The following is a 24,253-nucleotide window of genomic DNA, read 5'->3' as shown; positions in this document are numbered from 1 at the left end:
TGATTTTATCTTTTGGGTCACTCTCCCTTAATTTGATTCATTAAATCACTCAAAGTTGTGAATTTGAAAATCAGTTGCTTTAAGGGATTTTTAAAACCTTCTTTCTAAAATCAGCAATAGTCAAGAGATACTGTTTTGGATTCAGATCCTGTGGCAGCCTGTCCTCTGAATACCAGCGCTGTGGCTCAGTGACATTTTCAGAATGTTCCTTCAAATTTTGATTTTAAATTGAAAAATTTGGGTTGCTTTTTAGAACTGTGATCATTTTGTAAGGTTTACCTTCAAGCAGACTCTATCAGGCCAGTTCACAGTTGTGTGAGGTTCACATGGAAACAGAAAGTACAATAGAGGTCAGTACATGGCTCCTCATATCCTGAAGCCAAAATGGTGAAATTCATGAGGTTCTTCAGTACATGCCACAGATCTCACATTAACAAGATAACAAAAACAGCAGCAAAGGCATGACATGAAGGGGCAATATTAATTTCATTTATGTGCATTTTTATTTAACATGCACAGCTTTCCATGAGCAGTAGTCTCAAATTCAGCACTTCTGGTGCCAATAATGACAGCAATAAACAGTGTGATAAAAGCAGGTTTAAGTGAGACAGTGGGGAATTTGGCTGGAACATGAGTGACATACCCTGTAATGAGTTTGCAGCTGAGAAGTGACCCTTTGTCTGCTTCAACATTCGAGCTGAACTATAAACAGGGAACCTTTCCTGATTAACTTCCCCTTTGCTTTGCCACAGGGCTCACTTGCCAGGAAGACAAGAATGAATGTGAAGAGGGTCTTTGTTTTCCTGGAGTGTCTTGTATGAATACCTTTGGATCTTATGCATGTGGAATTTGCCCCACTGGGATGGAGGGAGATGGTAAAACTTGCAAATGTAAGTGCTTTACATGATTTATTTTAAGAGACTGGGGGGGAATGGGTTCAATTCTACTACTATTATCCCTAATTGAGTATTTTGCCACTCATTTCAAGTACAGACCCTTAAATGTACAAATCAGACTATTGTCATGTTATATTAATGGATATTTGCAAATTGCTCTGCTGTCTTTCATTCTGGTGGAGAAGGAGCACCACAGCCTACAAAAGAGCACTTTACAGATAGATAATTTACCAAGGACACTGCACATTCCCCACTATTTCACACCTAAATACACATCCATTTGGTGAGCACCTCCAGGGCTGATTTTGCTTTGGGTGAGAGCTGCTAGGAGAGTAAGAGAAAGGCCAATGTGCCCAACCCTTCCATCCTTTCACCTCTGTTTCCAAGGTGTGCTTTCATTAGAGGACACAGCCCAGGGAATGCTTGGCATGAAGTCATTCCTCAGATCCCTGAGGTGAAGGAAAGGGTCATGAACAGTTTTAGATCTGCTCAATATTTGCTTTTAGAGCAACAGACTCTTCACTGGGGAGCCTACAGTGACTCTGAGACCTTGCCAGTGCACTTGATGTGACTCACACACAGTCTGCTTGTTCCAGTCACATGACAAAAGCCTTCTCCAAAAGAATTTTTCTTTTCTTTTTTTTTTTAAGCAGAAGGCAATAAATCAACACTTGAAGACTTTTTCGGTTGTTTTGTTTCTTGGTATTTCCAAAGAAATCCAAGTGGAAGATGCAGATATTTCCTGTGCAGCCATTAACATTTCCTCATATTGACTACAGAAAGGAAAGAAATATCCACTGTAAACAGACTGAGTGGAAGCTGCAGGACCCTGGCACCAGCAGCACTGCTTTTGCCAGATTTACCAAACATTCCTTCAATCACATTGCCAAACACCTGTATATAAAGTTTTCTGTGCTGTATCATTTGGCCACATTGGTTATTTCAAAGTGATTTTGCATCTGTTTCACAAATGCATGTTTTAGTGGTTAACTTGATCCACAAAGGAGGGATATACCAAATAATGTGCTTTTGAAAAATGTAACATTTCTTATTTTGCATTTTTTAATTACAGAAAAAAAAAAACTGTTTCTGAAATGGAAGTTTATTAGAAGGAATAAACCTGAGGGCTTATTTGTTCACCTAGGATAGGACAGAAATCATTATTTTTAGCTCTGATTCAGAAACTTAACATTCCTGCTCTTACCTTCCTTGCCTAAATGAGTATAAAGAGAAGAAGGATTGAAGTTGTTCTGTAGCTTCCAAAGTGAGAAACAGCTCATTGTATTGTTTAATATATATATAAAGAGTCAGAATTTCAGGCTCTATTAAGAGCAAAGAATATTCAAGACACCCAAGGCAATAATTGTTTAGCTTGCAGCACTATCCACATAGACTTTACCCCTAATTCACTACCTTAAAATTATGCAGAAAATCCCATTTTTTCAGAGTTTCTTCATGGCATCCACGTGCACTTTTCACAAAAGTGTTTCCATTCACACAAAGCTGGCAGCTGAACTGACTGACAAACACACCCACCAGAGTTTCAGAGAGAAGCAGAGGTTTCAAGGAGAGGCAAAACTCAGCCAGAGCACAGCTCCCAGGGTGAGGCACAGCATCCCCATCCAAGGGGCAGCGCTGTCAGACACTGCTTGACCTGAGCCCAGTAAAAAAAATCACAGTGCACATTCAGGACCCCAGACAGGCAAAGTTCAGAATGCTTAGCCATAATAATTTCAGAATGCTTAGCCATAATAATTTCATAATAATAACTGGTTAAAACTTTGCTGTATGCCAGCAGCTAGACCCACCTAACCTGCCTTTATTTGCTTGTTGGCTTCCAGGGTAAATTTGTGCCAGGTTACCTGATTTGCTGCTGCTGTGGGTTTTTATCATCAATCACAGCTGAGCTCTAACACCTTGTTTTTGTCTCTGTGATATTTTCCACAGCTGTGCTTGCTGCTGATGTTACAGAAGCTTTAAGCAGTGGCAAAGGTGAATTGAACAGGACTAAGGTTAAGCAGCCACTGCAATCCTTGGAGACAAAGGATTCTCCTGTAATTAAGAATTTTAACATAAGTGATAGGCAAGGTAGGTATACAAGGATATAAATCTTTTCCATTTGGGGCAGATTATGGATTCAGAAATCATTAATTTTAACACCTTAACAGCAAACACAAACTAGCTGTTTATAACAAAAGAAAATTTGAGATAGAAAAAAAACACTCAATACATCAGACTGTGGACTGCTGCTAAACAATTTGACGTGGAAGTGAGGCATTACAACGATAACAATCAGAGTGGTCAGGCTTAATTAGACATCACCACTTCTGAGGTAGGACAAAACCACCCCAAATTATAGTGATCAATGCCAAGGAAGATGATAAAAGTGGCAGCTTATGCCAGCTTGCCATTACCAAGTGATGCTGGTGTTTTATTTCAGTATTTAATGGGCAGCCATTGAATTGCTACTGAGTTTTAATCATGAGATCAACTCAAGGAATGAACTTGCCTGTGGCAGTAGCTTTTCCCAGAGGTGCAGCACTCTCTGACATGGGTGTGCACCTGCACCATGCTTGTGTTGGTCCCGCTCTAATGAGTGTTACATTTTTAATTGATTTTCCAGTGAAAGCAGACAGCAAAAAATTGAGATTGGTCATATATGTTGTACAGAGACAACAGATAAATAACATATTTTATATGTAAAAATAACATATATGTGTGTGCATATAATATGTGTGTGCATATAATATATGTATATATTGTATACATATATTATATATAATATATGTGTATTATGTATAGGTATATATATTATATCTAATATGTGCATGTATTATATACATATATTATATACATATATTATATGTAAAAATAACATATTTTGCATGTAAAATAAAAGAATTTTTTTTTACTCTCTTTTTTAAAAATATCTGTACCAGTCCAGCCAGCCCCTAAGCAGAGCCTGCCTCCTGCAGGTATCCTATATCATGATACTCTAGGTAAAGTTCAAGAATAATGCAGAAGATACATGAGAATCACGATGGAGACCTCACTGGAAGCAATTAAAAAGGATCTACAACCATCATTAAGATTCTATTCATCATCTGTTGTCTGCCTTGACACTATTAAATACTTCACAGGCAGTTCATATACACTTGCTATTCAGTGACATCATAAGTTCTAAAATATTATATACTACCAGAGTGTCAAATTTTGCACATAGTCCTAAGATAATTAAAGCAGTTTTCTGTAATACAAGGTTTGGCACATTAAGGATGATTTCCAGCTCAGAAACATATGTACTTCACAGTGTAATTTCAAAAGTACAGTATAGGTGCTGTAAGGTTTGATAATTACCTTCCAATTATAAAAGACCAAAAAGATGTCAAATAATACCTTTTTTCACTCAGTTAATCTTTCACTTATGCTGAAAATTACATTTTCTATATTTTACATGATAAACGCCAAACAACTTCGAGTAATAAACTTGAAAACATGCAATTAGAGGACTAATAAATCTTGCTTTAATGAGAAACAGCTGCTCTGTTGCACTGTGCCTACAGGACATTCCCATCTTTGGCTCAAGGTTTGCGAACATTTCGCTTTAATTAGACTTGAAAAGAACAAAAGCAGTTACAAAGCTTTAGCTGGGCTAAACTTTAGGTATGTGTTTCATCTGATAAATGGTGAATAAATGCTTGACCTGTCCTGTTTTGGCTGTGCAGGGGCTGTGGCACAGGTGCCACATTCCCATCTTCGGCTCAAGGTTTGCAAACATTTCGCATTAATTAGACGTGAAAAGAACAAAAGCAGTTACAAAGCTTTAGCTGGGCTAAACTTTAGGTATGTGTTTCATCTGATAAATGGTGAATAAATGTCCTGTTTTGGCCGTGCAGGGGCTGTGGCACAGGTGCCCAGCTGTGCCAGCAGGCCGTGCTTCCCTGGAGCGCCCTGCTTTGACCGCAAGCCCCCCTACCTCGGGTACCTCTGTGGCCGCTGCCCTGCTGGCTTTGTTGGAAATGGTCGGAGCTGTACCAAAGTCCCCAGAGCAGGTACGTGCTGGTTTTTTTGAATTTTTACAAAGGTTTTGCATAGAAAGGTGTAGGGAGATAGAATATAAGAAAATAAAGATAGCGTAGAAAATAATCTTACCCCGAAGGAGTTGCAGCTGGGCCAATTAGCAAAGATTAGGAACAGGCCTGCCTTTAACAGGCCACAGGTGTAAGCAATGAGAAGGAGAGTGCTATAAAAGAGTGGGGTGGGTGAGAAGGGAACTGGAGTCAGTTGGCTGCTTTGTGAAGAAGAAAGAGTCAGTGCTCTGAGGAGCTGCCTGTGAGAAAACACCAAGAAGGTGTGAAACTTTTGTGATGAGGAGACAACAGCACGGAACCCCTACAATAAGATGACAACAGAAAGGCCGTGAGACAGTGTGACCTAGCAGGGCACCACAACACTCTGAGCTCTGGGGTCAAGTGCTGGTGGCTGTGTTGTGTCACTCTCAGCTGAGGAGCAGCCGGCAGGAATTATTTCAGCAATACATGGCTCCATGTAAATCCAGTAGATGAACCACCTCATTTGCTACTAGGGGGAATTCTTCATGTCAGGACTTGTTCAGTGGTATGAATCACTACATCTGTACTGAATCACCACATCTGTGTTTCTGCCATGCCCTGGCACAGGAATGCAGGACTCGTTTCCTCCTCAGTAAGATCAGAACATGATGTGATAGATACGTGCCAGTATCACTCAGCCCTCCTTCTTTCCTAATTCTTCTGTAAGGCATCTGTTCTGCAAGGTGACCTGTGAAGACAATAATAAACAAAGTGTCATGTAAGAAGAACTATACAAACGACTGAAGGCAACAGATAATTAAAGAATTTTTGTAGTATTATTCATAGCCTAAGCAGTAATCTTCCTCGGGGAGCTCTGAAAATCAGCTGCTCCCATTAATCTGTGAGGACTGAAGGGAAGGCCTCATTAAAAGAGGTCTTCTGCTGTGGTGAAAGAAAAGCTGTGTCCTGACCCCAGGCACAAAATGGCACTGACACAGCTGTCATCTGATCCTGCTCTCTCTCAATGATATTCCCATAATTCAATGTATGGTTCTATGGCACAGTCTGGATGATTGTCCCATTTTTACTGCCAGGGCTACTCATGTTTATTCCTTAATAACAGCTGTTGCCAGGTTAGATTCCTTGAAATCTTTTTCCTAAGTATTCAAGTCAGAGTGGCTGAAACCTGCCAAATTGTTCCCTGACCTCCCACACCTGACCAACCCCCCTTCGCTTCCCATTCTGTACCCAAATCAATGGCTGTTACCTTGCTGTTATATTTTCACACACTCTATCAAAGTGGGAGCAATTTTACTGCTTAGTGTAGGTATCATCCAATCTCGTGGAACTATAAATTTATTTTAGCCAGTTCTCAGAATCTAAAGGTCACAAAAATAAACTCAACATTTTTCTCTCCCTAGCAATGAGTATGTACAAAGTATTACTTAGTCTGCCAGCATCACTAAGCCAGCTATTGACTCTTCTATAACTTGGGGAAGCTGTAAAAGTGGTTGAGGAAGAAAAAAAATCATTCTGCATATAAATAACTTTTCTGTTATTGCCCAAAGCTGAGCCTTGTCATTAATGGGATAATGGGACACACATTGTGCACCCCAAAGGTCCTTTAAATGCTGTTGAGTAGAACAGGCATTCTACAGCTGCAGGTATTGGTACAGTAAATCAGGCACACTTACACTGTGCTTATATAAACATTAACCAATAAATTTGTCTGTGTTCTGGAAAGGGGAATGCAGAGAGAAGCTGCCATTTGCTGTGATTCATACCTGCCATATACAACTCCAGGCAAAGATTTAAGAAATATCCCAGGTATCAGGACCTGAAACAAGTACTTGCTTCCTTCAAAAGTGAGCTGTACATCAGAGGCACTACTTCAGGAAGGGAATGAAGAGGAATTATTTTTTTTGTTCCAACAGAAGCTTATATTCACTCCTGTGAGTTATATCACAATGCAAGCAATGAGAATCTTGTGCCTCGAGGTTAAATGAGAGTAGTCATTTGTTTTAATACTTAGAAATGGAAGCAATTGTTGCAGCTTTATGAGTGTCCTAATTTATGGCCAAAATGATGGGTTTAACTCTGCTTCCCAAGTGCTTTGCCAGTAGAAGCAGAAGTATTGTATAGCATTGATTATTAAAAGATATCAGACAAAAAAGAATTAACTCTCAATTAAATTTATGTACAGTTGTGGATTATGATTATTGTGAAATCCTCCCTGTTGTAATAATAGCTTCTATCCCTTGTAACTTATGCCATCAGTCTTCAAATGAAACAGAACAAATCCTCTTCAACTTGCTACAGTGCCTGTGAAGGTACTGAGATTATGTGCCACTTCTTTCCAACTCAAGTAATTTTAATCTAAAAATGCTCCTGCTAATCCCTATTTTGTACTTTTATTGGCTGCTTTTCACATGAAATTATAGTCAATTGCAGTGATTTAAGGATTAAAGGATAAGTATTTCTTCATACCAAAACCACAAAAATTACCCAACTGCCTTTGTAGGCTGCTGAGGAGAAAAATATTCCAGAGGAAAATTGTTTCCTAAGTCAGTGTTTGATGAGCTGCACCCAAAAATTCCTTCAATTTTGATTTATAATCAACAAAGTACCATTTCCTCAGCATTGATATGTGATAGGTATTCATCTCTTGAAGTGCCTGACTTACTGCAAACTATGTAACTCTAAAAATAAGTTTCTGAGCTACATTTATCTGCTCTAAAAATGCAGGGCCTCATTCTGTTCTCACATATTTTACCTGGCTTATATTTGTAGTTTGTACCACTTTAAACAGACCAGACTTGGTTGCAATTTTTTTTGAAGTACATCAGAACAGTCTTAAAGAAAAGCCAGTATGGAATTTCACATATAGAGGGAAGTGATTTTTTTTTTTTAAACAGATTCTCCTATCAGAAACAAAAAGCTATTCCTGTGCCTTTCAGACCCATAAAGCAGGTATCCTACATTTATTTAAAAATTTACTAGCAGGGTCAAAAGTCCCTTAAGTCTGCTGGCATTGCAATAAAGAGGAAAGCCTGAGGAATTTAAATCTGTCCAGGCTTCCCTGGGCACATTTCACTTTTGTATAAAATATCTGTTTCTTTTTTGCTAGAAGAGGCAGATCTAGTAAATCAAACCACCCAGTATCATTGGTCATACTGTTGGCACAAAGAAAATGAATATATCCTAATGGGGATGCTGGTGATGTTCCTGCACGCTGCAATATCCGTTCTGCTCAGGAGCTGTGGATATTTCTGCAGACTGCTTTCATCACTCACAGTCACACAGATACCCATCTGTTTGCACTTTCTTTAGCAGGTTGGAGAGGTTGGTGTCATCACAAAGGATTTATTTTTTAACTATTAGTAAATCAGCAATTTTACTGGACAAAGCAGTGCCACATCCATCACCCATAAAAGATTGTTAGTTCAGAGCCAGCTCTTCCTGCCTCTCCTGGTTTAGGCAGCTGAAGATCAAGGGAGGAGGTGATTTTATGATCTCTGTAATCGAGTTCTGCTTTCCCATTCAGAACAGCACTGCAAGATCTCCTGTCATAGCAGTTAATTTGCAGTATTGTAGACATTTGGCACTTGCTGTACTTTTGCATGTGCAGCTATTTGTTATGTTTACGTGCTCTGTGCTTCACACTCCTCCAGTGTCTGCACTGTGCATCTGAATTCACTTTGATTTTACATCAGGGAGACCTCTGTCACCCTCTCATTTGCACCACGGTCAGATCAACATCAAGGTGTGGATTTCAAAGGAGAATGAAACATTTTGAAGTACAAGAAGGTGTGTGTCTTTAAACACACACTGCTCAAACACCAGAGGAACATGTTCACCTTAAGTTTTGCATTCTTACATTTTAACTTGGAAATCACTTCTGTCATTATTAGCACTCATCATTAATCACTACCTATGAAAAATAAATATCTCCAGTAAGAGCTTTGGTCACTAACTCAAGGTTTCAAGTCTGGAGATAACTGCAGGAGTAAGGACTTCTTACTGCCTGGAACCAATCAAATGATTTTGTTTCAAGAGATGACTGAGGAATGTAATAGATTCCTTTCATCTTTTATCTAACAGAATTGATGAATTTGCATTAAAAAGATCAAGGCCCAGCTTCCAGTCTCACTTACCCCAGTGTAAATCATAAGTGACTCCACTGAGCAAGTAGCATTACCCTAATGGACTGAGCTGAGCACAGCTCCTGGAAGACACAAAAAGCCCCTGTTAAGGCAGGCACATCACACACAGGACCTTTAAATCCAAGTTCTGTGTGTACCAATAGGTGTAGATAAAAGGCAAGCGCTGTTCAGCATTCAGAGGGTGCTCTGCAAAGAGGAGCTAACCCATCCTGATGGGGTTTATGCAACAAGTTACACGGCCTGAATGAAGGCAGGGATGGAGATGCTGCAGCCATCAGCTGTGAGGTTGTCTCAGATCCTTGCAAACACAAAACAGAAACACTGAACACACAGCAAAGGATACTCTGATCTGCCTCTGTGGGGTAAGAGCTCTCAGCTCTGCCTCTGGGCTCCAAAACTGGGAAGCATTGAATGTAATTAAATGGCTTCCAGCTCCTAGCTCTGACTCAGGCCATGGAAACTCTGTCCACAATCCATGCCTGGAATGCATGGTGGGAGCTGCTGATCCCTTTCAGAAACACAGTTTCAGTGTTTCTAGCTGGGGTGTATTTCAGGACAAAATGTACATTTTTTTCAGATGGAGCAGTTAGGATGTAAAGATGTCTCCTTCAAGGGGTATGTGATGAAATGGCCACTGAAATGGGGTTAGAAATGCCACACAAAGACATTCCATATAAATTTGGTCTTATGAAAGAGTCAGTTTTGCAAATGGCATACCAGTTATCTTCACATGAGGCCTGGATCAGCCTGGCATTTTGGACATAAGCTCTGACCCTTTCCTGCCCTCTGAGTCTGTAATTGCCACTGGAAATCCACTCCTGGGCTTGTCAAGACAGAAAGGGAATCAGAAAGAGTCTTTCTGATGTCTTTCTCCTCCTTAAGGATACCTCATAAAATATTAAGTATTTTCAGAAAAATATCAAGAGGCCTTTACAGTATATGTCATGACCCAAACATAACAACCAAAGTAGACACAGTGGGAAGAATATGTTTAGATAATTTAAAAGATAAATGGTCTCCAGCTTCACTGATCCATACACTCTGTCAATCCAGAACTTGTTAAGTGCTTCCAATACAGATGATATATTTAGGAAATGATGTAGCTCAGCAATAGAAGACCAATGAAGCCCAAGCCATAAAACCACTAGGGAAGAGGACTCAGCTATATGCCATGAATAATATTTACATTCAATCAGAATATCAAGTACAGATTACATTTCTCTCCTACCAAGAATGTGCCACCTTTTGCTTAAGCAATCACTGGGCCATCATGACTTTTAAGTGATAATAACAACTCAGTCTCCAACAAATAATCTGCACAGGATACAGGCTCAGTAGTTTTTTACATTGACAGAGCAGAGCAAGATTATCTTCTCTTACAATTTCCAGGCTCATTTAATCATCCAGCTATAATAGCACACGGCTTTTAAAGGGAGCCAGCCCTGTTTGCACAAATTTGACAAGATTTCTGTTTTGTTAAAGGCACTTAAAGGCCCCTTTAGACTGGAAGTAACTCAGACTGGACCAATATCCTGGCCCCAATAAAGCAACACAAGAGTCTTTCCACTAATGGACAAAGCAAAGAAGGATTTGAAGAGAAAGGACTCGGAAACAACACAGAACACAACACAGTACAGGGTTTAAATAAAAATAGGTGTGAAATATACAGATTTACCATGGTCAGGAGAAATTTAGGACCAGTTCCTAAACATCTTTCTGGTTTTGAACAGGTATATAAGGGTATAGTAGGACTTCACAGGACTTTCTTGCAGAACCAGGGGATGTCCCCTGCCAAATCTCGTGAATTTTGCCCCAAATATTACACATCACATGAATGGGGTTGGTTCATTCCTGAAGGGACACAGCAACAGCCTATAGCCAACACAAGGCAAATGATCCTCTGGGATGGAGGAGAAAATCACTGCCCATGCTGATAATATGTTAGATTTAGAATTTCAGAGAATCAGAATAACAGTGTTGGAAGGGACCTCAAAAGATATCCGGTCCAACCTTTGTTTTCTCTAAGAGAACTAGCTAAATTCTTCTGTGCCATACCATCTGAAATCTTATTATTCTAATTCCTTGCCTTTTGCTTTCTAAATTGGGAAGAAAGTCTAGGTACTTGTCAACCTAATCAGCTGAAATTGTGAAGAATTCAATAAAAACATGAATTTACCGAGAGTATTTATACATGCTTACACAATTTTTAAATAGATTCATTACTGGTTCCCAGTAAGGCATAGTTCACTTTGTGTCTTGGCTTTCATATGTAAAATAGCTCAATTTTTATATGTTTACAGCCCAAAACAACATAATTATTGTTTTAGACCATTTATTTCTTGAATTGAATAAAAGAAGTTTTTTCGGTAATTTATTCTTTGCTATTTCTTTGCTGAAATACTTTGAAGTATTTCAGCTATTTTTTTCTTTGAAGAAATATTAGGGCTTTTCTTCTGAAGAAATGAACTTTCTTTATAATCTATTATTACTCTTCTAAAGGATTCTACATAGATATTTCAGAGTATTAGACAGGGATGCTTCAGAAATGATCTTCCTTAATTTAGCCTATTTTGTATATATCTATCAACCTGTTCATGCCATGAGAGAGTCTGAAGGCCCATGAGGCATCACCAGATAAGAACACAGTTTCTATTAATTTTTCCATCTATCTCACTTCTGAGAAGTAAAACATACTGTCAATTCTTGAATAGAAAATATAATTTGGTTCCATGAACTCAATCTTAACACCACCTTTGTAGCTGCTGAAATAATGCAGTTTCAGGCTCCAGTAATTGGAGGAGGCAGAACACAAAGGAGGAGGAGTAAAAGCTCCCACTTGAGAGATGGACAAGGGACAGTGAAAGGAAGGGTGATAAATCAGCTACAGGGGGATTAAGTGGGAGAGCCAGGGTGTGTTTTGAAACACAACCACACTTCTCCCTCTCTTCCTGTTTTCTTGGCTGGGAATTGAGAGGAAAGCACAGGAAGAGCACTTCTGAAAGCAGCAGCAGAGGATGGGTTAGACCCAAGGAATATAAAGAGCACGGAAGGAGATCTGGCAACAAAGCAGTGAGAGGAGCACGGCTCCTGTGCCAGGGGTGAAAGCACTTCAAACATCCTGAGGTTTTTTCCAACCCACATGAGGGAAGTTTTCAATTAGATCTTGAAATAAACTGGAAGATGTTTGAGAAACCATTTTTAGTAAAAACATAGCAGGTTTATAAATCTCCCTAGGCAATCAAAAAAAAAAAAACCAAAGATACTGATAAAGAAAATTGTTGGTAGTGAAGGGGAAAAAAAATCCTTGTGTGGGGAGCATGTTCATATCTTTACAATTAGTAATTCTTACACCATTTTAAAAATGCTGTCTCTTGTGACCCTGATGGTAAAATTTGTATTGAAAACATACAGAAGAAAAATCACAAAAGAAATAAAGAAAACCTCCCCAGCAAAGAGTCTGAAAAGAAAGAGCTCAAAATACATTATTTTCCTCAAAGACCCATTTTTCTCTCATGGTGTTAATCATCTCCCTGCACTTTGCCTGTATATGATGTCTAGTCCCAAGAATCTTACTTGGAAAGCAGATCCACATAAGAGAGGGAAATGTAATGTATTAGGATACATTTCATATTTAAAGCTGTTTCATCAGTTTCAGACTTGAGTGTCAGACTTGGACTCCAACTCATGGCCTAACAGTGCTCTTATCTACCCAGGAGGCCAAGAAAGGAGCTGATCACTTAAATCTATGAGAAATCTGGCTTAAATGATTATAAACTAAGGCACTATTAGTGCCCCAACTCTTTGTTCTTCTTAGTTTTTTCTGTCATGTATTCTTCATAATTGTCTTTAATTAATCTCCACAATCTCTTAAACGTCATGAAAAGTTTTCTGTTTCTTAAACTCTAAATCATAATGCTTTCTATTGCAAAAATTTTACAAATGGAAAAATATTCCTAATTTAAAAAGAGCTATACCTTAGCAAAATCTTTCTAACAATTGTTTTGTATTTGCTCAGGATGAAATGGCTAATCTTTATGTACTCCTTGACACATCTTAGATCAGACTGAAAACTTTGTCAAGCAGTCAATAATATCATTTGTATCTTCATGAACAGTTTCTTTCCTGGCCAGCCATCTCAGAATCCCCATTTTCTTTAAAGACAGCAGTTAATAAATTGAGATGTCAATTATATAGCTCTGAAAACCTTGAAGCAAATGAACTGCACAGTGATGCAAAAATTATAAATGACCTTTAACGTGGCATAAGCAAACTCACTACCTCACACTCAGGTAATATTTTCTTGTATACTCACATAGGTTTTCAACATCCCAGAAATGGAAAAGGATCTAGAAACTGGAAAAGGATCTAGAAACTGGAAAAGGATCCTGGAACTGGAACTGGAAAAGGTCTAGACTTTCTTTGACAGCAGAGTCTAGACCCCCTTCCATTTGTGGGAATCATTTACTCTGAACACAGAAAGTCTCATAAACAAGGTTTAGTGGGTGAGCTGACTGAAGATCCCATGTTTTCTCCTCCCCACAAGTGTTGTGTTAAAACAGAATGATTCTGTATTTCCTTGGCACAAGACAAATTTGTCTTGCAAGTTCTGAATGGCGTTAGGGAATTGTGTATGTGCAGCTGCAGCCACGTTGGCAAACAGAGTCTGGAGCAGAGGAGTTGTTATAATCAGAAGTGGCTGAGTGATGCAGAGTCCACAAACTATTCCCTGCTGCTCATGATTTTGGTAGGTGAAGGGGAAGAAAATTGCTCACCAGACAGCAACATCAGCGACACAATCTCATTTTCTATCAGGCTGAAAGAGCTCAGGGATAGTGAACTAGATGTTCACCTTTTAATTTCATCATTAAAGCATCAAGTGAGTAAATTTGCCCATCACAGAAGTGGTGGTTTGAGAGCACAAGGACTGAACACTCCTGTACAGCTGGAGAGACAGTCGTGTGACTGCTCTGCTCTGTGCTAAGCTGTGTGGATGTGAGGCACACCACATTTGACTTTCCACTTTTTTACATTAAAAAATATGTCAAGGATCATTAGATCAAAAATTAAGCTCCTATCTGAATTTACATTAATATCCCAATCACAATGAGCCTTTGAAATGTTTTTTTTTTTTTTTGGAAGTAACTCTGTGTAAAACTGGGGAGGTTGAATCTGTATTTCACTTAAAGGTGGTGTAGAATTGATTCTGGGAGTTACTGCTTGTGCTTGTAGGAGAAGGGATATGGTGACTGGGAATTACTCCCAGCATCTAATATGGGGAGCCTCTGGATGCTTAAGAGGAAGGAAAGGAGAATCAAAACTGTGTTACTGAATATTTAGGAGAGTGAAGACATTAGGGTATCACTGGATGGCAAAACAAGAGATGTAGGAATTAAACACACTCTGAGTAGAAAAGAAAGTAATGCCAGGACATAATAATATAAAATAGGAAACTAAGAGTTGATGAAAAACCAGAATTTCCCTGGAGCATCCTATTGACAGCTGCTCCTGTTTTCCTTTTCTCACTCAGTAAATACAGAAACAAATATTAACATGGAAACATACAGAGGGAATAGGAATGTCCTTAGCACTCTAGTAACAAGACTTCTTAGACCAGTGTAATTTTTCTGCTCTCTCTTGACATTTTAAATAAGATTTATGTGCTGGTAGATGTCTCAAATTTTAAATGATGACCCACACAGTGTAATATGTCAAAAGAGCATTTCTCTGCCAACATTCTTCTGAATGAGAAATGGGCTGGACAGCAGGTACTACTAAATGTTAATAGCTCTAAAACTACACAAATTGTAAATTTATTGAATTGTGTTAATAATGAATCCTTAAACTGCTCACAGAATTCTGAAGGAGTTGTAACTCAAGCAGAATTAAAGGTGCCCATAACCACTGAAGTCACAGGCAGAAGTGACCACAGCCAGAGGAGTTTAAGGAGAAGGAGCCCGTCTCCACCTGAAGATCAGATTGGTTTGGGGCATTTTATTAGATTAAAAGAGAGAGAAGCACTTGAGGTTACATGGTGATGCTCAAATCATTACATAATAAAGTTACACTCATATTTAAAACACAAAAGGAAGGTTTCTAACTCCAACAGCTGCAAAGAGAAGCATGGCAATGGAAAGGTGATAAATACTGATATCTGCAGGAAGCTTAAGCAAGTGTTTGAAGTGCCAGCTGCCAGTTTAGGTCAGGATGGGGCTCCACGGCACGTGGCTTGGAAGAACTGTGTGAAGGTTTATAAGTCTAAGCCCAGCAGAGATGTGGGGGAACAGCACCAAGGAATATGGAAACCAGCCTGGTGCACCCTGCTCTAGCCAGGCTGTGAAATGTATGCTGCTTCACTGGAGCAGAAATAGTTGGGGTCAGAAGGGGACATGGCTTCTCTTAATTCCAGTCTGGATCTGGTCTTTTTTTTTTTAAGACAGTAAATGTAAAAAAAAAAAAAAAAAAAAAAAAAAAAGAAACTCCAATCGAACAAATCATAAACTCAGAAGAGAAAAAATAGATTGGATTTCTTTTCTGTTTCAGAATGTTGATATCTCACCCTGGGTTTAAGAGATTTCAAGTTCCTTCTCTGTGAATGGCTGTTTTCACCAGCCTCAGTGGTCATTTTTATTCCCTTGGGAATGATGTGGATCCTCCAGATTTGCTGTGCCTTAGCAACACCATGATGGCACTGGAGAACCAGGGGCTGCCTGAGACAGTTCTGATTTGTGAAATCCCAGTGGGAAACCCTGGGAAAACCAGAGGCTGGAGGGTCACAGGCTGGGGTACCCCTGCACCACAGGGATGGAAAGTGTCCTGGTGTCCAGTTGGATGAGGGATGTTAAACCTGTGTCTCCGAAATTTGCTCTCTGTCACCCTTGCTCCAATGTCCCCAAGAGGGGGGACAGCAGAGGGATCTGTCTTTTTGGGACCTGATCCATACAGGAATGATCTCTGCTCACAGTGCATCAATAAGAACAGAGGTCCTGCCATGCCCAGCTGGAGCAGAGCAGAAGCATCTCGGTCTCTTATCTACTTCCATGAAAAATAAACTCAGTCATTCCACTGCTGCCCATCTCCCTGTTAGTTTAGGCAGAAATACTGACAGGGAGTGAAAATGTGGGTTTGTTCCATCATATAACTTTGAGCACTTCACCTTGTGGGGTTTTGTGGTGATTTCACCCAGTCCAATATGCAATCATAGGCTGGCATAGCAGGGAAAACCAGATTCACACACTCACAGTGTGCATTGATAATGGGTTACCCATTTGAAGATATTGATCAGAGCAAGGAAAATAAATTGAAGTAATGCAGGATTTGAGGAAAGCTGCTGACTACAGACAACTGAGTCTGCATTCTTTTGGTTTGCTTTCTTTGTTTAAGCTTATTTAGATACTTGGAGGGCTGCAGAAAGAAATTTTCAGGTATTCCAGAGAAAAATCTATCATGTTCTTACCTGAACTAAATTGCATACTATCAGTACAAGCAAAAATCTGAAGCAATGAAAGATGAGAGAGGGCAGTCTGGTCAACAGCCTTGAATGACACCAACATCTCATGAAGTTTAGTCACCTCTACGAAGTGGCTGAGAGACCTTTATCAGTATATATCATAATGAATGACCAACAAAAATGTGTCACTACTCTTCATTGGTAGCATTTGAGATGTAAAAAATTACCTTATCACAGAAATACTCCAAAAATATGCTCCCCCTTACAGGGAAAGATGAAGTTTATTTGAAGGATGGGTATCTCACCTCTATTATCTGCTAAAGAAATAAAAGATTTCTCTTTCTCAGGTAGTCAGTCTGATCCCCTTACCAGTTACTCAAATTTTATTGGGAGGAAAACCCATTTAATTATGACACAGTAGAAGGAGCTCAAAGCTATAATCAGGGCTCATTTTGGAAATTTGTCAGAGAGGTCATTCAGCCCTTCACTGTCATTCCTGTTGATTTCTTGTCCCTGAATCAAATTTTCTAAGGGCTCTAATGATCATCTATTACTGATAATTTTCTGTGGAGATACTTCTTTCATCTTTCTCTCATTCATTCATTTTTAAAAATCCTTTGACTTCTCCTATCCTCACATGCTCTTGTTGCTGATGTCCTCCTGCTTCATCATCTCTGTTCTCCCAATGTGTGTCCCTCATCATTCACCAGCCTTACTTTGGATACTGAAATCCATGTATTTGCCTTCTGCTCCACTAAATACACATATTTACCTGCTGATGGCCACAGCTCGATCCAGCACCACTGTAAATCTCCAAAGCATTGTGCTTCAGGGCAATAGAAACTCATCAGCTGCCAGCAGAATGACACTATTTATCAGCCAAATAAACACTGCTTTGGCTGCCAGGATTTGTTTTGGTCCAGTCAATGCCCTAACTTTCATCTGACCCTTGCCAAGCATCCAAATATCTTTCCTTGCTAAATATGGTTAAGATCTCCATCAATGGGAGTTTTTAGAAAGTGATTAATATTGATATTTAAAGAAAGAGGTGCATCCTGCATGGGGTTAACCCCAGAAGCAAGTGAGGGTTGTTGTTCAGGATCCAATATATTCCATATCCTACAGAGTGAATGTGCCAGAACCGGTTAAAAATAGCCTCTTCCATTCATTAGCGTCAGCAGATGGCCATTAATCTTCCTGAAAGTATTGATTCAAACTCCTCGTCTCCACTTTCAAGGCCCTTCACAGAGTCCCCTCTGCCCATCTATCATCCCTCCTTACACAGCTGAAAAGGTGGCTGGCTTTGGGACAAGTGGGTGACAGTAACAAACCGGCCGCTCCCTCGCATGCTGCCCCTGACGTCTGCGGGGAGCTGTACGCAGCACCAACAAAGCTCTTCCATTTGTCTCCTTTAAAAGCTCTCCTAAAACTTCCCTTTGCCATCAGAAGGGCTGCAGAAGCATTCCAGAGTCACCCACGGGTGTGATGGCACTGGAGCCTCTCCAGGGCACGCTCTTGCCAAGGGCCATGTTGACACCGTGTGTTTCTCCACCTCCAGCACCTGTCTGTGCCAAGCTGTGGTGTTCTGTCTCCTTGACTCTAGGAGCTGGAATGCAAACTCTGAGTTATGCCCTCAGAGCATTTCCCAGCACAGGCAGGTAATAAGAAGCAAATTCTGGCTCAGGAGGTCAAGAACTGGAAGATTCAACACAAAAAAGGTGCACAGTACCAAAACATCATGGACTAGTTCAAGCCAAAATTAGTAAAGCAGCAGGGCAAGTTTTTGCTTGGCTGCAATTTAACCCCTGCATGTCAGCCCAGTGCTGCAACTCAAATAATGCCTGACCTTCCCTGAGACTTGCTACTAAAAATATATTTCATCTGGTTCATGAATACCACCCTTTGAGGGTCATCACTGCAGTTCCCTATGCATCAGTGCTGGTGTCACCCACAGCAGACAGCCCCCACATAAGTGCTGAACCAGTTGGCATAAGCATCCCTGTAATAACTGATAATTAACTCTTTTACTTCTAGAATTGATGTTCTGTTGTTTGCTCCAAGCTCAAAAGTTCACTGTGGTTCCTTTCAACTCTAGACCAGCAAATGTAGCTAATATATATCTTCCTTCTGCCCTAGTTTCAAGATCTTTCCAAACCCACGTGGACTCTCCTGGAAGAAATATTGAAGATGCTGGAGGCTCTCACCAAGAAGATGCATCTAAGACATCAAGAAATGCATTTTCCCTTCTTTCCCAACTCCAAATTCCAAGACGAGATATTACATTCCTTTTGGAAAGAAACCCCACAGCCATTCACACTCCATCCCTTACAATGGAAAGGGAGACTTCCCAAGCTCAGAGACCACCAGAAAAACAGCCTGATATGGAATTCACAGCACCTGAGAAACAACCTTTTCTTGAGAAAGGTGGCACACTCACACCCCTTCTGCATGAGGAGCCAGAGCCCAGAGCCCCGGGTGCCAGTGTGACCTCCCACCCTCCTCTCCATTTTAAGCAGCACAAAGAAGCGACAGCACGGACTGTTCCTCCTCATCCCAACACAAATCCAGGTTCATTCCCTGCAAGCTCACAGCCTCATTCCAGGCATGGTTATCCTCCCAGGAAATGGCCCAGTGGAGTCTCAGTCTTGAGGAACAAACCCCCCCAGGGTTTCCCAACCGAGCAGCCCAGAGCATCTCCTGTGGCCCCGCAGCTCCCGGTCCCTCCCCAATGGCTGGGTCCTTCCCTGGATGCTCCATCCCGGGGTGCAGGCTCTGCTCCTGGAGCAAGGCTCCCAGCACACCCCACAGCAGCCAGGAGGGGGTTCAGCAGAGCAAGGGGGGCTGTGGAGGTGCTGAAAACCAGCGGTGGGGTGCAGCCCAGGGCAGTGTGTGCTGAGCTGCTCTGTTTCAGTGGTGTGCAGTGTGAGCCAGCTGCAGATGGAGAGGTTCAGTGTGGTCCTTGTCCCCCTGGATACAGTGGTGATGGAATTACATGTGAAGGTAAGGGAGAAAATCCTCTTTTAAATGCTCTAATATCTCCAAGTCTAATAATTCTCCAAAGTAAAAATTATTTTTTGTTATAAATTCGGAGATTTTTGGGGCCATTCTGTTTTCAAAACCAATTATATTTCAAAATGATAAATAAAACCTATACCTTTGAAACAGCTCTTTCTGCTTACAAAAATGACCTGTTTATTTGATACCATCTAATCTATTAAAACCAGGGACAGATTGTGATCTTGCTTAATGCCAGATTCATTCTACTAAAGTCATCACATTCAAAACCATATAAAATTTCTGTGAGAAACAGGAAAATTGATTCTACTTCTCTATACAACACATTCTAGGAAAAACTAATTTTTCTAATATCTTAAAAATTACCTGTAAATATCTATCTAATATCTCAAATTTGAAACTGAACTTGTCATCTGAAATGTACAGCACCAGAGGGGTTTTCACAATATATTGAGTTATTTATTAGGCACCTGAGAATCCCTCCATAAACCCATAAGATTATGTACTTTGTTGAAGCAATGAATTCCCTGACTTTGCTATCATTAATCACACCTTTTGCTGACATCCCTCTGATAAGTTGATATCTTAACTGGCCTTCCACCACAAAAAGCAAAAGTATTTGTAACATTCATTCCCCTCTTTCTCATCTGGTCTCTCATTCCTCATGCACAGAACAGGGGGGTCTCAGCCATGATGTCCTGGGAAGGACCTTGCTGTGAGCCAGGCTTTGTGGGGGTGTGAAGCCCCCAACACTGCTGCAGCTCTCTGAGCTTAGAGCACTATTGGAGATATACTATAAAATGTACAAAAAAAGGTTTCTGCAGCCTTGAGCACTTCATTTTTTTGCCTATTTGCACATTTCTGAAACGCCCCTCCTAAAGGATTTAGAGTTACTTGGCACAAAGGAGTTTGTCTTTAACTTCTGGTTTATACCTAGAGATGAAAAAGCACCAAGCAGGTTCTGGTACCGGGAAGCTTAAAGCAAGTCTGGCCTCTCCTCAAAAACCTTTCCCACATATATATGAATATTTACAGTCTGGACATAAGGCTGCTGTGTGTTTAGCGACCCATCAGTATACTCCTTAAAACATAAATCTACCTTAAAATGTAAATCTCTCTCTGCCTTTTACTTGTGAGATGTTTCCTTCAGTTACTTCTATTACTGAAAATCTCCCTGGAGAGTCCTTAGGATGAAATACTTTATTACCAACATCATTCTGCCTTTTGGGGCTTGATGACACAATGCACAAACATCTTTTTTTGTCTCTTGTCAGTGTCCATGACAACTGACTCAATAACTATCCTGTCCCTTCCTTTTTCTTCTCCATCCTGAGCCCCTGCACATCTGCCCCCCTGAGCAGAGCCAGTGCTGTGAACAGCACCCATTGTTTCTCCAGCTGTGGATGTCCCGTCCCATGTCAGATGAAGGTGATTCATCCTGAGAAACAAGGCTGAAAAATGAGGGCAATTTCTTGGATTAAGGCCTGTCACAACCTCAGCTATCAGCACCTTGTGATGCCCACACTGTACCAACTCCCCTCGAGACAGCAGTGCCCTCTGGGAACAGGAGGCACAACTATTGGGCAAAAAATCAAAGCTTGGATGAGACCAACATTTGCAAAATCTCCAGGCTTCAACATAACATCCTTGGCAAGTGAGCAAAAATGTCAAGAGACTCAGACACTATTGACAGTTGTCACCATCTTACTTCATATCAAAATTCAACAAGATAAAAGAGCCAGCCTGCTGATAGCAAGTTTTAATGCCTTTGGATCTTGAGGGGATGTGACCTTTGTTTAATAAGAATGCCTGAAAATAATCTAAATAAGAAGTACTTTACCAAGTGGTCTGTATGTTGTGATAGAATGCAATTTATTTTTTTCCAAATGTGCAGATTCAAAACCAGGCTTGGAGGACTCGTAGGAAAAAAACATAAGGAGTATCCTGAAAATTAATTTCTTTCCTAAAGTATTTCATATAAAATATTAAATATATTTAATATAGAATATTAAATATATTAAATATAACATTTTATATATTTAATAGATATATATTTATATTATATATATAATTTTATATATTTATTATTTTTCATATTAAAATATTGAATAAATTTAATATAAAATATTAAATATATTAAAATTATAACATTTTACATATTTAATAGATAAAGATATTTTATATTTATATATATATAAAATTTTATATCTTTAATATTATTATCCCTCTGGACAAGCCCCTCAGCCTCCTTGTCACAGTTCAGTTGGAAGTCCTCTCCCTCTGCTTTGGGTCACCGCTGCACTGGGGGTGACACAATCTCAGGACCACAGGATGGAAGAGAGCCCTGGGGACCATCAGGTGTAACCCCCTACCTTCTCTTGGGCAAACACAGCTAAATGTCAGTGTGTTTGGCTCATATTTAAGATCTCTAAACTGAGATATTTTCAGGCCATTTCAGCAATTTCCATTTGGATGACTCCCTTCACTGCTGACATCTGCGTTGTCTGTCAGAAGTGGAACCCTGCTTTTGCTCCTCCTGCTTTGGTGTAATATTATTATTATTATTATTATTATAAAGAATGTTATTATTATAAAGAACTACAGATTGTTTTCCTTCTACTAGCAGCCATGTACTCTGCAGGTGAGGGGAGATGAAACAGTTCCTCAAGGCTCTGCTGCTCTTTCCCCTTGCTGCACAAAGGCAATGAGACCTTTTTTTAGTAGCCTAATATTAAGACTTCACAGCCCAACAGGCCAGCTTTAAAATCTTCATTTCAGAGCAGTGTTTTGGAGACAATCAGCATCACCTATACAAAAATAAAAAATAAGTAGGGGGGGAAAGGCCTGCTGTAGTCCACTGGATTCTCCCACATTTTCTCCAGCAGAAGATGCTCTCTGGCATTTCTGGAGTCAGCTTAGCCAAGCATCCCTCTGGTGATGAGGGAGGTTTTGCTAAATACTTAATTTTGACTCTGAGTGCTGTTTCCAAGGATTTCTGCAGTAAAAACCAATGCATTGGGACAGTCTCCTCCTAGCAGGTTTTGGGACAGCACGAATCACCTGCCAAGGAGCCCTGCAAGAGCAGCAGAGCACAAACAGAGATTTACACATTTAGCTCCATGTGCCAGATGAATAAAAACCTAGCACTGTAATGATGCAGAACGAGCCCAGACAGGACTGATATCAGATATCAAAGCATTTCTGACATTTTATCTGGTGTGTTACAAGTGGCACATGTGCTGCAGTGATTTGTAACATCTGGGGCTAACACTCTGAAATATTTGTTAGTGTTGGGAGTCACCCCAGAGCAGCTCCTTGCCATCCTGCCTCTGTTCCCCACTCTGCCAAGGTGCACAGGCCATCACTTGCAAAGCTGCTGAACCCATGGGCAAGGAAAAGGGGGAAATGCTGCCATTTCCCTGGGCTCAGCTCACTGCCCAGGGTCTGTGCATGTGGCACTGCCTGAGAGCAGCTGTTGGAGCCCTGGAGCTCCTTAGGGCGCCCCAAGGTGGAACACTGCCTTTCCATTTGATAACAGAATTGATCTGAATGAAAAATTCTGCTCTGGGTATCATTGTTGGGCTTCTTTCTGAGAGGCCTAGACCTGAAAACTGATGAAACATAGGGATTTAAATCAAATTTCTTGTCATCCTTTTTTGTTTGTTTGTTTGTTTTGTTTCATTTTCCTGATTCCAAGCTCCTTTGATAGGGATTGTCTGGTCCCTAAACCTATACCATTAAAAAGTCAGCCTCCATTTCATAGAATACAGACAATTATTTAAAACCATTTTGGATTAGGTTGACAGCTAAGGAGTGGTATCATTCTGGTATTTCAGCAGTCATAAAAGAGCCTCAGCATTCCTGTCAAAGATAAAATTATAATACTTTAGAAAAATATTCTTAAGAGGGTGAAGTCAATAAAAATTTGAATTATTTAATTGCTTTTGTGCAGAATTTTCTAGGAGCAGGGGAAGTCTAGAACAATGGGAAGTCTAGAACAGTGGGAGTGATGTTTTCTGCTCAAGAGTCAAAAACTCAGTGTTGCCTTGACATTACAAAACCACTTTTCATAATTTTCATCATAACAGAAGAGATGGAGAAATTGGGAAAGCATTATGGCTTCACTATGCACAGCTGCATGAAATGAGAAAAAAAAATTGGGTAGCTCACATTAATTTTTTTGACATTTTACACCCAAAAAAGATCTACCATATCAAACCAGAAGTCCTCTCCCTTTCTCCAAGAGCTGCCAACTGCATTTGTCTGACAATATGTGGGAAAGCTATAGGGATACTGCCTGAAATAGCTTCTCAGAAATTATGGATCATGTGCACCAAGGTGATGCCTTGGAACTTTATCCTGTTCACCCTTTCCAGGTCACATCTGATTTCAGAGTTTTCTATCCTAAAGTCATATTTTTCTGAAGGACCTCATTATTCACTTGTTCTTTGTACAAAAGCTCTTCTATAATTTTGTTTATTTATCCTTGCCTCTTTTTCTGCATCTTTCCTACTTTCACTGTAGCTTTTCTGAGCTGAGGGCTCAGACCTGTCCATGGTATTTGAGATGGAGTTCACCATGGGTTCAGGCCATAAGGAAGTCTGGCATTCTGTGCTCTGCTCCATTCTGAACAATTCCTACCACTTCTTTTGGGATTTTTTGGACTGCAGATGAGCACTC

At 40.1% G+C, this 24,253-nt stretch overlaps 1 protein-coding gene across 1 annotated transcript in view; it reads left to right on the top strand.

Moving 5' to 3' along the window:
• The window catches only part of LOC118688922 (von Willebrand factor D and EGF domain-containing protein-like), a 171,110-nt gene that overhangs the window by 114,808 nt on the left and 32,049 nt on the right, over positions 1-24,253 (top strand). Inside the window, exons 18-21 of the mRNA XM_036386867.1 lie at positions 753-890; positions 2,844-2,984; positions 4,793-4,948; positions 18,695-19,558. Coding sequence (XP_036242760.1) covers positions 753-890; positions 2,844-2,984; positions 4,793-4,948; positions 18,695-19,558 — 1,299 coding nt within the window. The remainder of the gene's footprint in view (positions 1-752; positions 891-2,843; positions 2,985-4,792; positions 4,949-18,694; positions 19,559-24,253) is intronic.

The sequence above is a fragment of the Molothrus ater genome, chromosome 7 (assembly GCF_012460135.2).
Source record: "Molothrus ater isolate BHLD 08-10-18 breed brown headed cowbird chromosome 7, BPBGC_Mater_1.1, whole genome shotgun sequence".
Lineage (NCBI taxonomy): Eukaryota > Metazoa > Chordata > Aves > Passeriformes > Icteridae > Molothrus > Molothrus ater.
The sequence above is the reverse complement of the archived record's forward strand: the minus strand, read 5'-3'. Positions and strand labels throughout refer to the sequence as shown.